General features: G+C 43.3%; 1 protein-coding gene across 1 annotated transcript; it reads right to left on the reverse strand.

The window, feature by feature from the left end:
• Window positions 1-2,445: 2,445 nt before the first annotated feature.
• On the reverse strand, window positions 2,446-13,354 carry LOC141108368 (kelch-like protein 9). The gene is made up of 4 exons (XM_073599928.1): window positions 12,020-13,354; window positions 5,311-5,563; window positions 4,796-4,956; window positions 2,446-3,037 (listed from the first exon to the last, which is right to left on the reverse strand). The coding sequence occupies exons 1-4, from the start codon at window positions 13,055-13,057 to the stop codon at window positions 2,660-2,662; spliced, it is 1,830 nt and encodes a 609-aa protein (XP_073456029.1). The 5' UTR covers window positions 13,058-13,354; the 3' UTR covers window positions 2,446-2,659.
• Window positions 13,355-13,569: the final 215 nt, after the last annotated feature.

The raw sequence follows: 13,569 nt of genomic DNA on the forward strand, positions 1-13,569 counted from the left end.
TGCAGAGACACATGATCCATGCCTTCCCTCCTGTCAGAATGGCGATCAGCCTTGTTTACATAGGCAGACCACTGTTCTGACACTCTGCTCGATGAACAGAGGGTTCCAGCAGAACATTGAGTTTCCGCCACTGGGCTCCCGTTGTGCGTGATCACAGTGGGAGTGAGCCACCGGTGGTGCGCATGCACGCCCCCTACCACGTACCCCTACGTATATATATGTAGAACCACATCAGGACTCGGAAGATCACGGCTATCACTGTAGTAGTGCCGACTACTACAGTTATTGTCAGCTTCCCTAGGTATGGGATATGAATACTTACAAGCCGGACCAAGTATGCAACACAGATCATAAAAGAAGGTCAGCTTTGACTGGAATAGTTGTAACCATCTCTAAAACTAAACAAACAGTTTTGGCTATACATACACTTTAAGAATTTTTCAAGATGTATATGTAAAAATTTTAGAAGCTATTCAGAAGCTGTACACAGGTTCTTGGTGACTGTCAGACTCCACCTGCCAGATTTAACTGGTAGCCTTCTGTGGCCCAAGATAACATAGAGCCAAGGGCTGCTTGAAGAAAACGAAAACCCAAATATTTCCATATTGGTACAGGTATGGGAAAACAGATAAGTGAAAGCAATGTCCACACTAAAGGTGTAATACTCTTCTTGGTAGTCCGATCTTCATGGATCCCAAATAGACAGTCTTCTACCTTGGGGAAACAGTAGGGGTAACCAGGGCTTTTTTTCAGCGGGAACGTGGGGGAACGCAGTTCCGGCACCTCCAGCACTGAATGTATGCAGTGGCAAGGGGTAGTGGGGTGTGCTGAAGGGTCCAATGATGCCAGCTGCTGGGGATCTATTGTTGCGGGGGGGGGGGGGCATTATGTTGCTAGTGGGTCAATTGTGGATAGGCGGATCTACTGTTAAGGGAGGAGTCTATTGTTGCTGGTGGGGTCTATCGTTCCTGGGGTGGGTCTGTTATTGCGAGGTGGTATTTTGTTTAAAGAGGTCTATTGTTGCCAGGGGAATCTGTTATTGTTGGAGGTGTCTTTTACTGGGGAGGGGGCTATTGTTGCTGGCTGCATAGGATCCATTTTACTACCTTTATTGTTTTAATTACCAAATTCCATAAAGATTACTTGTGTAAAAAGTAACTATCTCGCCCTTACCCTACACATCTATCTACTTATTGAATATATAAAGAGGTGTCGTAACTCATAAAAGGCTTAAACACTCAACCCAAATACATATACAAAAAATAAGTGCGCAACCAATACAAATAAATTAATATGTAAAGTGCTTGAAAAAACATGTATGTGTATACATAAAGATTACTTAGCACCACAAAAAGAAACTTGTTTATGTTTTCTCAAAAAAGATGGTTCTGGGAGGTGGTTATGGGGTGGAAACAAGGAATGGTGCTTGGAGGTGGGTAGAGGGGCAGAGACAAATGGTTCCACGAGAGAGGGGAGTTCCTGCACCTATTCTCTGAGAAAAAAAGCCCCGGGGGTAACTATAGGCTTCCACCAACTGGAACAATCGATATATGCACCGAAACCTTACTGCCTTCCTCGGTTCAGGGAAACCAAAACTAGAACGCAAACAAAGGAACAGGGCGCACCAGTCTAGTGCATTACTGTATAACTGTTTAATAAATTGTAAAAAGAAAAACCATTGTACTCACAAAAGAAGACTAGACACAGGGGTTAAATTGTACAAGACACCACCAGACGCATGACCATCGGATAGACAAACAAAATATTTAGGGGGCACACCCCAAAAGATGCATCAAAGATGGTGCAGCCATAAGACCATAAAACAGAACAAAATATTACAGAATATTACAGCACACACATGCCAAAAATTTACCTCCTGCAAGGCTATTTAAAACACCTGAACATTTTCAAAAAATATGGGGATTTGGTCACTTACTGCGACAAAGTACCCCATTATTAGTGGGTCCTATGCTATCCATAGAATGGAAGATCCTGCTTCTCCAAACCTGTGTTATAGGTGGAGTCCTTTAGTTCTCCCATATAGAGGAGTGTATTTCTCCCATGGTTCAGAGAAACAGGACTATTCTATGGACAGCGTAGGGCCCACTAATAATGGGGTACTTTGTCGCAGTAAGTGGGCTTTGCACCATATAGCAATATGGTATGACCAAATCCCCATATTTTTTGAAAATGTTGAGGTGTTTTAAATAGCCTTGCAGGAGGTAAATGTCATTTTTTGCATGTGTGCACTGTAATATTTTGTTCTGGCCATCGGATATGGTGCAGCTAACACGTTTCGAGGGCCATGCCCTCTTTCTCAGAGCTCCGAGGAAAAGGGCATGGCCCTCGAAACGCGTTAGCTGTGCCCTATCCGATGGTCATGCATCTGGCGGTGTCTTGTACAATTTAACACCTGTTTCTATTCTCCCTTTGCAAGTACCATGGTTTTTCTTTTTACAATTTAATAAACAGTTATACAGTACTGCACTAGACTAGTGCACCTTCTTCCTTTATGTACAGGTATGGGAAACTTTACATTGTGGATGATCTTTTACCTAATGTGTGTAGTACATTTTATGTGTGTATATACACATCCCACTACTACATCACTACAATGTGAAATAATATTTGGGGATTACTAGTCCTCTAAATGCGCCTCTTATATGTCTTTTTTGCCAGTAATAAATAAGTTGAGAGTTGATCTCTTCTTGTTGGAGGTGGAAGGTCTTTCCTCTTCCTTCACTTGCTGCTTCTCTGTTATTCCCTGTGGGAGCCTAATGGCACAGGAAGCGTGGTCTACCAAAGGCCTGGGTAGTGACCCTGACTTCTTCCACGCCTTCGTCTCTGGGTCATATACGAAGACACCGTCCTCTTTGTTCATGCGTCTTAGGGAACCACCTCCAGTGATGTAGAGCTTGGACCCGTGGGTGACGATACTAAACTGGCAGCAATCAAAAGGAGAAAGCTTCAGGGAGCTCCATTGATCAGCTGTGGGACAGTAGAACTCTGTTTCATTCACATGGATCCATTCCTTGGCCTATAATAATGTAGAAGGTGCAGATTAAACTTTTTTTGTTGGTTTTGGGTAAAGTAAAGAAAGCTTTATTGCCTCTAATAAAAAAATTAAAAAAAGACTGCATTTTCTTTGATGATTTTGGACATAGTAAAACAGACCGTGATCTCATTTCATATGTTACCTGAGATAAACACTTAAAGGCAACTCCTTCCTGTAGGAGTGTGACAGTTGGTAAGTTGAATCACATGCTGGTTTTTGTTGGATTTCCCACATGAGTCATAGGGCTTCAAGAGGTTTGGATCCTGCACAATGGCAGCAGCCGGGAAACTTGCACCAGAAGCTGAGTGTAACACAAGCCCCACGCACACCTCAAAATCCTCTCCTATATATTTGTATTTCTCCCACTGATGCCATGGATTTGTTCCTCAAACTGACCACCAGGACATTCCTCCTCCTACTGACCACCAACACATGGGGTATTTACTCCGGGTACTCACCACTGATGCCAGGGTCATTTTCCCTGGTACTGACCACTGATGCCAGGATAGTTTTCCCAGCTACTGAACACTGATGCCAGGGTATTTTTCTCAGCTATTGATCACTGATGCCAGGGTATTTTTCCCTGCTACTGACCACTGATGCCAGGATAATTTCCCCTGCTACTGACCACTGATGCCAGGATAGTTTTCCCAGCTACTGAACACTGATGTCAGGGTATTTTTCTCAGCTATTGACCTCTGATGCCAGGGTATTTTTCCCTGCTACTGACCACTGATGCCAGGGTAATTTTCCCTGCTACTTACCACTGATGCCAGGATAGTTTTCCCAGCTACTGAACACTGATGCTGGGGTATTTTTCTCAGCTATTGACAGCTAATGCCAGGGTATTTTGTACTACTAGTAACCACTGATGCTGGGCTTTTTTTTTACCAGCTACTGACCACGGACGCTGGAGTAGTTTTCCCAGCCACTGACCAATGATGCCAGGGTATTTTTCCCTGCTACTGACCAATAATGCCAGGGTATTTTTCCCTGCTACTGACCAATGATGCCAGTGTATTTTTCCCTGCTACTGACCAATGATGCCAGGGTAGTTTTCCCAGCTACTGACCACTGATGCCGGGGTAATTTTCCCTGCTACTGACCAATGATGCCAGTGTATTTTTCCCTGCTACTGACCAATGATGCCAGGATAGTTTTTCCAGCTAATGAACACTGATGCCGGGGTATTTTTCCCTGCTACTGACCAATGATTCCGGGGTATTTTTTTCCCTGCTATTGACCACAGATGCTGGGATATTTTTCCCAGGTAATGACCGCTGATACTGCTGTATTTTTCTCAGCTATTGACCACTGAAGCTGGGGTGTTTTTTTCTCCTACTAGCTGCTGAAACCAAAGTTTTTATTTCTTCAACCGGTTAATAGCGCAGAGCATTTTTCCCTCTAACTGACCAATGACATTAGGGTATGTTTTCCTCCCACTGAAACTGGGTTCTGTACACAATGCTGCATCACTGCATTCGAACCAGCACATCATTTTCAGCTTCACATACTCTAGACTGCGGCGCACTGTCCTCTGTTTTGTATGGTACAAAGAATAAGATAAGAATCTCTGACTTTACTTTGAATTTCCTGATCTGCATGCTTGTTTGAGATCTATTAAAGCCATGGCCAGGCAGCTATCATTTCCAGGGTCACAGCAATAGCAGCCTGCATATTTTTCTCAGTACAGGTCTCCTTAAATTTTTCTTGAGAAGGGTGGGTTTGTTGGGGTCTTACCGCATTCAGTGTTCGTCCACCAATGCAGAAGATCTTGTCTCCAATAGTGGCCATACCATGGTCACATCGAGCGTACATCATAGCACGGTTCACAACCCAGCGCTTGAGCCTCGGCAAATAACTGTACACGTCGTTCAGAGTTTTACTTGTGGAATAACCCCCTGTATATGTAAAAACAATGCCATGAAATTTGACAGGAAAAGAATCAGTAAGTTGTTTGCCAATTGTTTATAGACTTTATACTGAATTAATGGTTCTGCACACCAGCTATGCCTATGTGGCCCCTAATCTCCCTCTCTCAGTTACTTTATAAGATGGAGAATGTCATAAGAGGAGTCAGAACACACAAAGGTGGGAACACACAAATTTTTCAGGTAGACAGGAATAAGGTAGAGAATTATTGATCTTTACAGTTGGAATAATCCATAATTGTTCACTGTTGGAACAATCAAGACATATAAGAATCCAGGAGCTCAACCTATAACTATAATAGCATGCCCAGTAGCCACACTCACCTGAAATGTACAAGATACCCTTCTGAGTAGTGCCAGCATGATCTGCCACTGGAAGTGGGAAGGGGGAGGTATATTCCCACTTGTTTTCTGCAGGGTTGTACTCTTCCACGCTCTGGCTCAGGTGACCCAGTAAAGATCCTCCACCTACAGCAATAATGCGTTCCCCAATCACCTCGGTATGAAATCGTGTCCTCCTTTCTAACATTGCTGCAACTTGCAACCAAGTTCCAGTGCGCGGATCAAACCGGAAAACCTGTAGGAAGGACATGATGAGTAACAGCACATTTTTTAAGAATTTCCTTAAATGGGCATTTAGCCCCACTGCATGAGATTCCGGCATTTAGGTGTAAGCAGAAGGCACAGGTGCATAGCTCCCAACTGTCCCTAAATTTGTGGGACTGTCCCTGATTTGAAAGAAAGTCCCTCTGTCCCTCTTTCCTCCTCATTTTGGTCTGATCTATATAGTTGTATATAAAATGCATTTTTTATCTTTCAAAAATTATTTCTCAGTGCTAAACTTTTCATCCAATTTCCACATTGCTGCATTTGTAAATTTCAAAAGCCAGTATAAAGGAATAGTAGTGTTAAAAAAAAGCACTTGTGGGTTTAAATTTTTTTTGTATAATTCTTCTTTAAGGGGGTGTGGCAAGGGGTGTGTCCTATGCCTGCATACTTTGGCTAATAGGTGTCCCTCGTTCCTGTCTCAAAAAGTTGGGAGGTATGCAGGTGTACAGTCCAGCTCCACTGCTGGCAGTTACTGCAGCTAGATAGTGCGCCAGCAATATTAATGATTAAGGTAGTATGTCCCTAAGGACGAATGCCAGGAATGCAAGCAGTTTGTGATCTGGGCATTCGTCCCTGGGTGCATATTGCTATAAACATTAGTACCACTCAGTGCACCACTCAGCTGGAGCAGCGGCAGCCTCTTATAGACTTTTATAGGTTGCCAGCAGTGGGGCTAAATTAGGGTGACCAGACGTCCCCCAGGACTGTGGACACTTTCCCGGGTTCAGGGGTGGCACCCATACCCATGGCTGACAGCCTACAGAACCTGCAGCAGTGTGAACATCCATCCAGCTCAGCCAGGGATTGTTGGGAAGCCGGGGGCATACAGCCGCAATGACAGTGGGAGTGAGTGGAGCTGTCAAATCGAAGCTCTGATATCGGATATGGGCAGGGCCAATATGTGGAGCTCCGCCCCCGTTGTCAGACAACTCGTGCATAGACAAACAGCCGGCGTTTATACATTGGTGGGCTGGGAAGAAGGTGGCAGGGGTCAGGACCAATTGTAACTACTGTTTGTGCACCCACAGTGGTATATAATTCAGGTTTATTATACACCGCTGTGACTTCACATACAGTAGCATGTCCTTGCTGCTGATGTCAACCCTTATCCCTTGCCTTCTCGGCTGCAGTGTTTTCCGGACCAATCAACCATCCCAGTGCTGCCCGTAGCTCATGGCTCACCATCTTTTACTTCTACCAGCTTATGACGTCATCCCCGGGCGACAGGAGCGGCTTCTTCGGTGGAGCCTGTTGTTCTACCAAGGAAGCCGCTCCTGTCACCGGAGATGACGTCACAAGCTAATAATAATATTTTGCAATACATTGGTTGATTTGCACTCAATATTTATTTATAGGTTTTACCATTGCACTTATAAGTCCATTTGTAGAACTGAATAAAGGAAGTGTAGGGTTGTGCAACATTTTCTGGCTTTTTATTGGTATACAGAGGCCAGGACATGCTGATCACCATTGCACGGCATGAAGAAACCTTCACTTGCTGACCACGCCCACTTGCTGGGCACGCCCACTTTTGGCCACGCCTACAGGCTGCAGTAGCGCATCGCATTACAACCCTCAAGCACCACCATAGCACCCCCAAAAAAAATTGTCTGGAGCTGCCCCTGCCCGGATTGGTTTTGAGTTTTGCCGCCCCATCCCTCCCTCCAAGTTTTTTCTCTATATTATCTTCTTGGAAATTTTTTTTGCTATGACTACCAAATGTTAAGAAGTATCTTTTTTTTCTTTCTTTTTTTTTTTTTTTTTAATCTCATGGATGACATGTGAGAAATAACGTATATATCATACAATCATTCCATAAACACATACCACATACACTACATATATCATTTGAGGAAAATATGCTTAAAAAATAGTTTACCATTTGCCAATAAAAAATAAATATGTCCCCGGATTTCATTTTAAAAATCTGACCACCTTAGGCTTAGGCCAAATGTCCAGTGTGCATGAAGTCTTAAGCTGACCATAGATGGATCGAAATTCAACAAGTTCAGCAGGCCAAATCTTGATCCATCTATGGCCATTCCCATTCCAGAGAAGTCGATCTAATGCTTGACTTTTTTCGCACTGGCTTGTTGGAAAACTTTCCTTTGATCAGCACTGCAACTAAAAGGCTGCTGCGCTGATCAGTGTATTCTGACAGGCTTCGGGTTTCTATACAATAACACAGTGTGGAGGATTCCGCCATCCGCGAAAGTGAGGTGGATGGAGGAATTTTTTTTTTTTCAATTAGCCCATTGGTTGATTATAAAACCTGATTCATGTATGGCCAGCCATAGTATTCAGAGTAGAACAAATCAATGCAGCAATAAATCTGTACCATTAGGTGGTGCTATGGGAAAGCTTGAATTCTGCTAATCATAAAAAGAATGCACAGGTGTGTTGAAGAAGACAATACAAGGAGCATTTGTTATGTGGAAACCATAGCAACCAGGACTTTTTATGGCCACTTTAAAGTGAATCTGTATTGATTAGGCTTATCCAAGAATCTGAACATTTAAGCTGGCCAAACATTATACAATTTTCTTGTTCAATTTCCTTTAGATTTACCTGCAACTATGTAATGCAAGGGCCTGCCTGATTGCACACAAATTGAAAGTGTTTAGGTGTGACCTCATATTATTATATGGTTTTGGAAAATCTAAAGGAAAATTGTACAAGAAAATTGCATAATGTATGGCCAGCCTTATATCATTATAAATGTGCAGACTAGCCTGTGAAAGGTGTGTATGTTTCCATTTATTTATCTTAACAGTAGCGGCCTGTCCATTATGGGCGCACGAGCGCCACCCCCCCCCCCCCATCCATGAATCTGGCCTCCTAATCTACATGCAGGGCATCGGGCGAATACATTCCAATGGAGGGGGGGGGGGTGTTAAGCACATGATTAGAGCCAGGGGCTCTAATAGGCTTCAAAAAAGGTTGGGCAGCAGAGCACTGCCCTCACACTGATCCTCCTGCTAGCCAATCGGGAAGCAGGTCCTGAGTCCCATCACCCGATTGGCCAAAAGGACAGGTGATACTATTGGATGCCTAGGAGGAGGAGGAGGGAGGAGACGCCTGGCGGAAGCCGCCGTGATGCAGAGGAGGAGAAGATGCCCACCCGTCGCCTGTTGACCCGGAACCTAGATGGGATTAAGTGGATGACCGACCGACCACGAGACCCCTGGGTTTGTCGCCCCCCCCCAAAAAAAAAAAACACCAGCCACTGCTGCTGTCTAACCTTACACATCGACTCCTCCTGTTGCCCATGATGTGCTCAGCGGCTGCAAAAGAGTAAACACTAAGCATGTGTGGCCAAAAAAAAAACAGGATGGCGCTTCCCTACCGTGGCACTGCAAAGCGCTGGTCCCAGCGGCTGCTTTATCTCTACAATAACTTGAGTTGGAGCCATCACAGGCTGCAGAAAATTTTACGAAGGCTTCTTTTAAATGCATTTTTGGAGTACATTCTTTAAACAGAAAGGGGGCCCTGGCTGGAGGGTAGGTTTAGCGCACTATGCCACTATATCCATATGGAACAGCATAGTGTGCTTTTTGGTAAAGGTGAGCTTACGCTTTTAATGCATTTCTGTTGTAAACAACTAGAAATTGCCTTCCTGCAAAGAGAAGGAAAACCTGTTCCACTGCCTGTGGTATGTTTTATAAAATATGTGCATAGCAATTGGCCCAATTAAAGTGCAGGTAGATTTTTCTATGAGAATAGGTCAAACAATAAATGTTATTAGGCTTTTTCCTGCTGCATTGATTTAAAACAGAAAATAACTCATTTGGCCACTAGATGGCACTACATATAGGAAATTCCTATTATATTTATCGCCATGTAGTGAACAAATGTGATATTCTCCATTTTAAATGAATGAAAAAATATTCTACCAGCACAGAAAATGGCCTAATGCCCTGACCACACGACCGGTTTTGCCGTCAGAATAAACTCAGAAGGTTTCTCTGACGGAACTCCGACGGAGATCCATTCAAGCGGTCTTGCCTACACACGGTCAAACCAAAGTCAAGAACACGGTGACGTACAACACATACGACGAAACTAGAAAAAGAAAGTTCAATAGCCAGTAGCCAATAGCTTCCGTCTTGTACTTGCTTCATAGCATGCGTCGTTTTTGGTCGGAACAGCATACAGACGAGCGGTTTTCCCGATAGGAATTGGTTATGTCAGAAATATTTAGAACATGTTCTTTTTCTAGGTCCGTCAGAATTTTCTAAAAAAAAAAGTCAGATGAGGCACACACGCGATCGGAATATACGATAAAAAGCTTCCGTTGGACTTTTTCTGTTGGACATTCCGCTCGTGTGTATGCGGCATGATAATTTCATTTTTCCCATTCTGACGGAACAAATGTACTTGCACTTTAACTGAGAGAATTGCTCTGTGATTTTTTTTTTTTTTTAGAAATACACCACTTAGTATCTGTCACACTTCAAGGGGTATTCCATGCCTGGTCCATCTCTGTGCTCTGTGGTTCACCCACCAACCTCCTGCATAGATGAAACCACAGAGCACAAAGATCTGGCTTCTGATACTCCTGGAAGTGTGATAGATACTAAATATTCTTCATGCATCATAGCTCTGCAACTGAGCAATCATTAGAGGTGTAGAGAGGCTATTTTTCTGTTTTTAAGCACTTGAGTCTTGGGTGCCTTTTTAAAACAGCAAGAAAACAGCGTCCATGTGTCCCAATGCCATTTTAGTAGCATTGAGACTCAATAGCTTCAGTGGGTACAAAGTGGTATGTAGCCTGGAAATGCTGGCTGTCAGTGACAACTGGCATCTAGCAGTAATTTCAGGATCTCAAAGGATCATCTCCTTGGCTTTACATTTGAAAGGAAGTGACATGATGTCTGCTCACACGATTGACATTTGCATTTACTGCATAAGGCAGGGTTTCTCAACCAGGGTTACATGGAACCCTAGGGTTCCTCCAGAGGTTCCTAGGGGTTCCTTGAGCAATGAGCAATTTCTCCCTTTTAGATAAGTTCATACTCACACCATTGATCTTGTAAGGGGGTGATTATTCCCAATGATCACCAGTGTAAGGAGCATTCTTCACACTGACCATCACATTAAAGTATCATGAGTTGTAGATATACATTTTTTTCTAATGTTTCTCTGTTTCTTCCTAATTAAAACTAGAAAGTAAAACCATCAAATATGCCCTATCTGTCAAAGGATGTGTGATATGTAAGGGGTGACTACAATGGTTAAAAGATCTAAGGTGCAGAATCAAGACATAACCGAAGCAAGAAAAAAACGCTCTGGCACTCAAGGGTCATCTAGGGCAGTGGTTCTCAACCTCAGTCCTCAAGTACCCCCAACAGACCATGTTTTGGGAACTTCCCTTAGATAGAATAACTCTCATCAATACCATGTCATTGATATTGATTTAAAGCAGCTGTGCAAAGTAAAGCAAAACCTGAAAACATGGCCCGTTGGGGGTACTTGAGGACTGAGGTTGAGAACCATTGACCCAGGGGAAAAAAACCCCCAGAACTTAAGTTGTCAATATAGTGACATAGCCCATCTCAGGTGAATTCTGTATCATAGATAAACAGTTAAAGCTGAACTTCAGATATGGAATTTATTGCATAGTTACACTGGCCTAGCTTGGGTCAATGTAATTATACATTCTTTACCTGTGGGACTACTGGGGAAGCGGACAATGACTGTAGAGGTCAGCACTAAGATACGTGAACGCTACCGTCTTCTGGGTCTCAGACATTCTCTGATATGACCGAGGTGGTGACATAACAGTCTTCACCTTGTCCAATCAATCAGAGAACACCTTGCAATCATTGAGAAAAATGCAAATTTTTCCGGGAATGTCGCCTGAGCCAAGCAAGCAACCGCCTGCGGTTACTATGCAGCATGGCAGCACATGGCCCAGAAAACACAGGGATTATTATAGTGACTCTGCTTCTACAATAGTCCCAGTTATGGTATATGCATAATTACATTGGTCCAAGCTTGTAATAAAATTCATACCTGGTGTTCAGCTTTAATAAATACAGTAATTAATTTGAAATCTGCTCCTGCCAGGTAAACCAGCTTTTTAATCCATTGTAGCAAAGGCAATCGCCGCTTTCCAAAAAGTGCCTAATTGTGCCACATCAAGTACAGAAAACAATAAATGGTTCCACGGTAACTTGCTGAACATTGAATGTTTATTAACCAAATGGAAGGCAGTAGTTACCAAACATCACACGTTGCAATAGAAGAACCTCTGCCAGGTTTTTACTGCTGTGATGACACAGCTAACAATATAAACCTGTAGGCGACCTAGCCTATAGCATGCTTTCCGTTATGGAAAAAAAAATGTGTTCAAAATTTCACTTTAAGCAGCGTGGTTTAAAAGGCCAGCCCACACACTAAGAATACAATATGACACTCCTACCTCATTCGATGGATGTTTGCCTGAGGGGTCAAACATGGTTTGCCCTCCAATGACGAAAAGGAAGTCATTGATGACTGCCACACAATGATTGTACACAGGAGCATACATCTGTCCAAGTTCAGACCAGGAGCTGCCATCTTGATTTTGAACCCAGATACTGTTGCACACTTGGTTATCGGTTGTCCTGCCACCCAAAACTAGGAGGCTTTCTGTGTTGGACCTTATGGTCGCACCTTCACAGTGAAGAATAGGTTGAGCATATACTTGGGAATGGTATCTTAAAGCTTCTTGTAGGTATCTGAAACAGTTGGAGTCTGTTTTCATTATTGAAGTCTCTTTTACATATGTCTGGAGATCCTCTAGAGGGATAAGTGGAAAACGGATCCGCCTGAGGACATCTCCTGCCTCTTTTAGCCTGGAGTTGTCATGTTGCAGCCACGAAACTACCGAACGGAACAGTTCAAGCTCACTGCAACCTGGGTCATCCTCCCTTTCTAGTATTTCACAGAGTGTCCTCTTGTCTAATAGGTTCCGATCTCCAGAATGTCCTGGAATATATCTGTAGTGATGGCCAATGTACCCGCTGGCCTTCACTTTCAGCTCTTCAGGACCATGTTTTCTGACAATATTTAGGATGCCCAAACATGTGTCCTGGTTTAAACCATTCTCTAGAAACTGGAAACACAGTTTTAACGCCTCCCGAACCAGCAAGACTTCTGCTGCTTTTAAAGTATCTTCAATATTGGACAACGACAGGGAAAGCTTGCTGGAGTAGATGAAATCTAGGACATTGCAGAGCCCTTTAGCACTGACGCCCTTGAGTCTGATGGTGTTGTCAGCTCTGGAGTCCCCAAAGAGTAATTTACAATATGAACTGGCAGAAGCTAGGATGACTTTATGAGCTGGAAAGAAGACCCCTTCAGCTTCGAGTGTTACATCACAAAGGTCCCGGTTGGATCGAAACTGCCATATCCTTTCCAGCAGCTTTTCATGATAGTTATCCGAGGCAAAGGTGCAGATATCTTCACCGTTCTGCATTCTGAAGATAAATTTATTAAATGCCCCTCTAAATATTGGCTCACATTTGCATTATTTTTTCAATCTTGTTACATAGCTGTCTTCCCAGTGGCTGTCGAGAAGTTAGCTGTCACCAAATGACCAGCAGAGCCTTACCAACAAGAAGCCAGAACATCAGAGAAATATTTACTAGCTTTAGTGTTGGGTTACAACACGCCCACCCTATCTCCAGAGCACTTGGCAATGTCCCATATAGAATAATTGACAAAAGAAACACAATTTACCCCTGGAGCTTCTTGTTTAACGCCCAGTTGGCTGAGCGAGGTCAGGTAAACCTAGCAAGCCCAGACTTGCATAGTTAAACAAAGGGCTTAAGGAATGTTTCAGAAGTACAGGTTAGCTATAATTGCTTGGCAATCCTAGGTATGTGCAATAGATCTAAAGAGGAATGCATTCAATGCAACAGGGTTTGTTTTACTTCCTCTTTTGGCTGTCTTTTCACTGGAGAAACAAGGTATAGGTGGTTACGTTAA

The sequence above is a fragment of the Aquarana catesbeiana genome, linkage group LG09, assembly GCF_042186555.1.
Source record: "Aquarana catesbeiana isolate 2022-GZ linkage group LG09, ASM4218655v1, whole genome shotgun sequence".
NCBI classification, from domain to species: domain Eukaryota; kingdom Metazoa; phylum Chordata; class Amphibia; order Anura; family Ranidae; genus Aquarana; species Aquarana catesbeiana.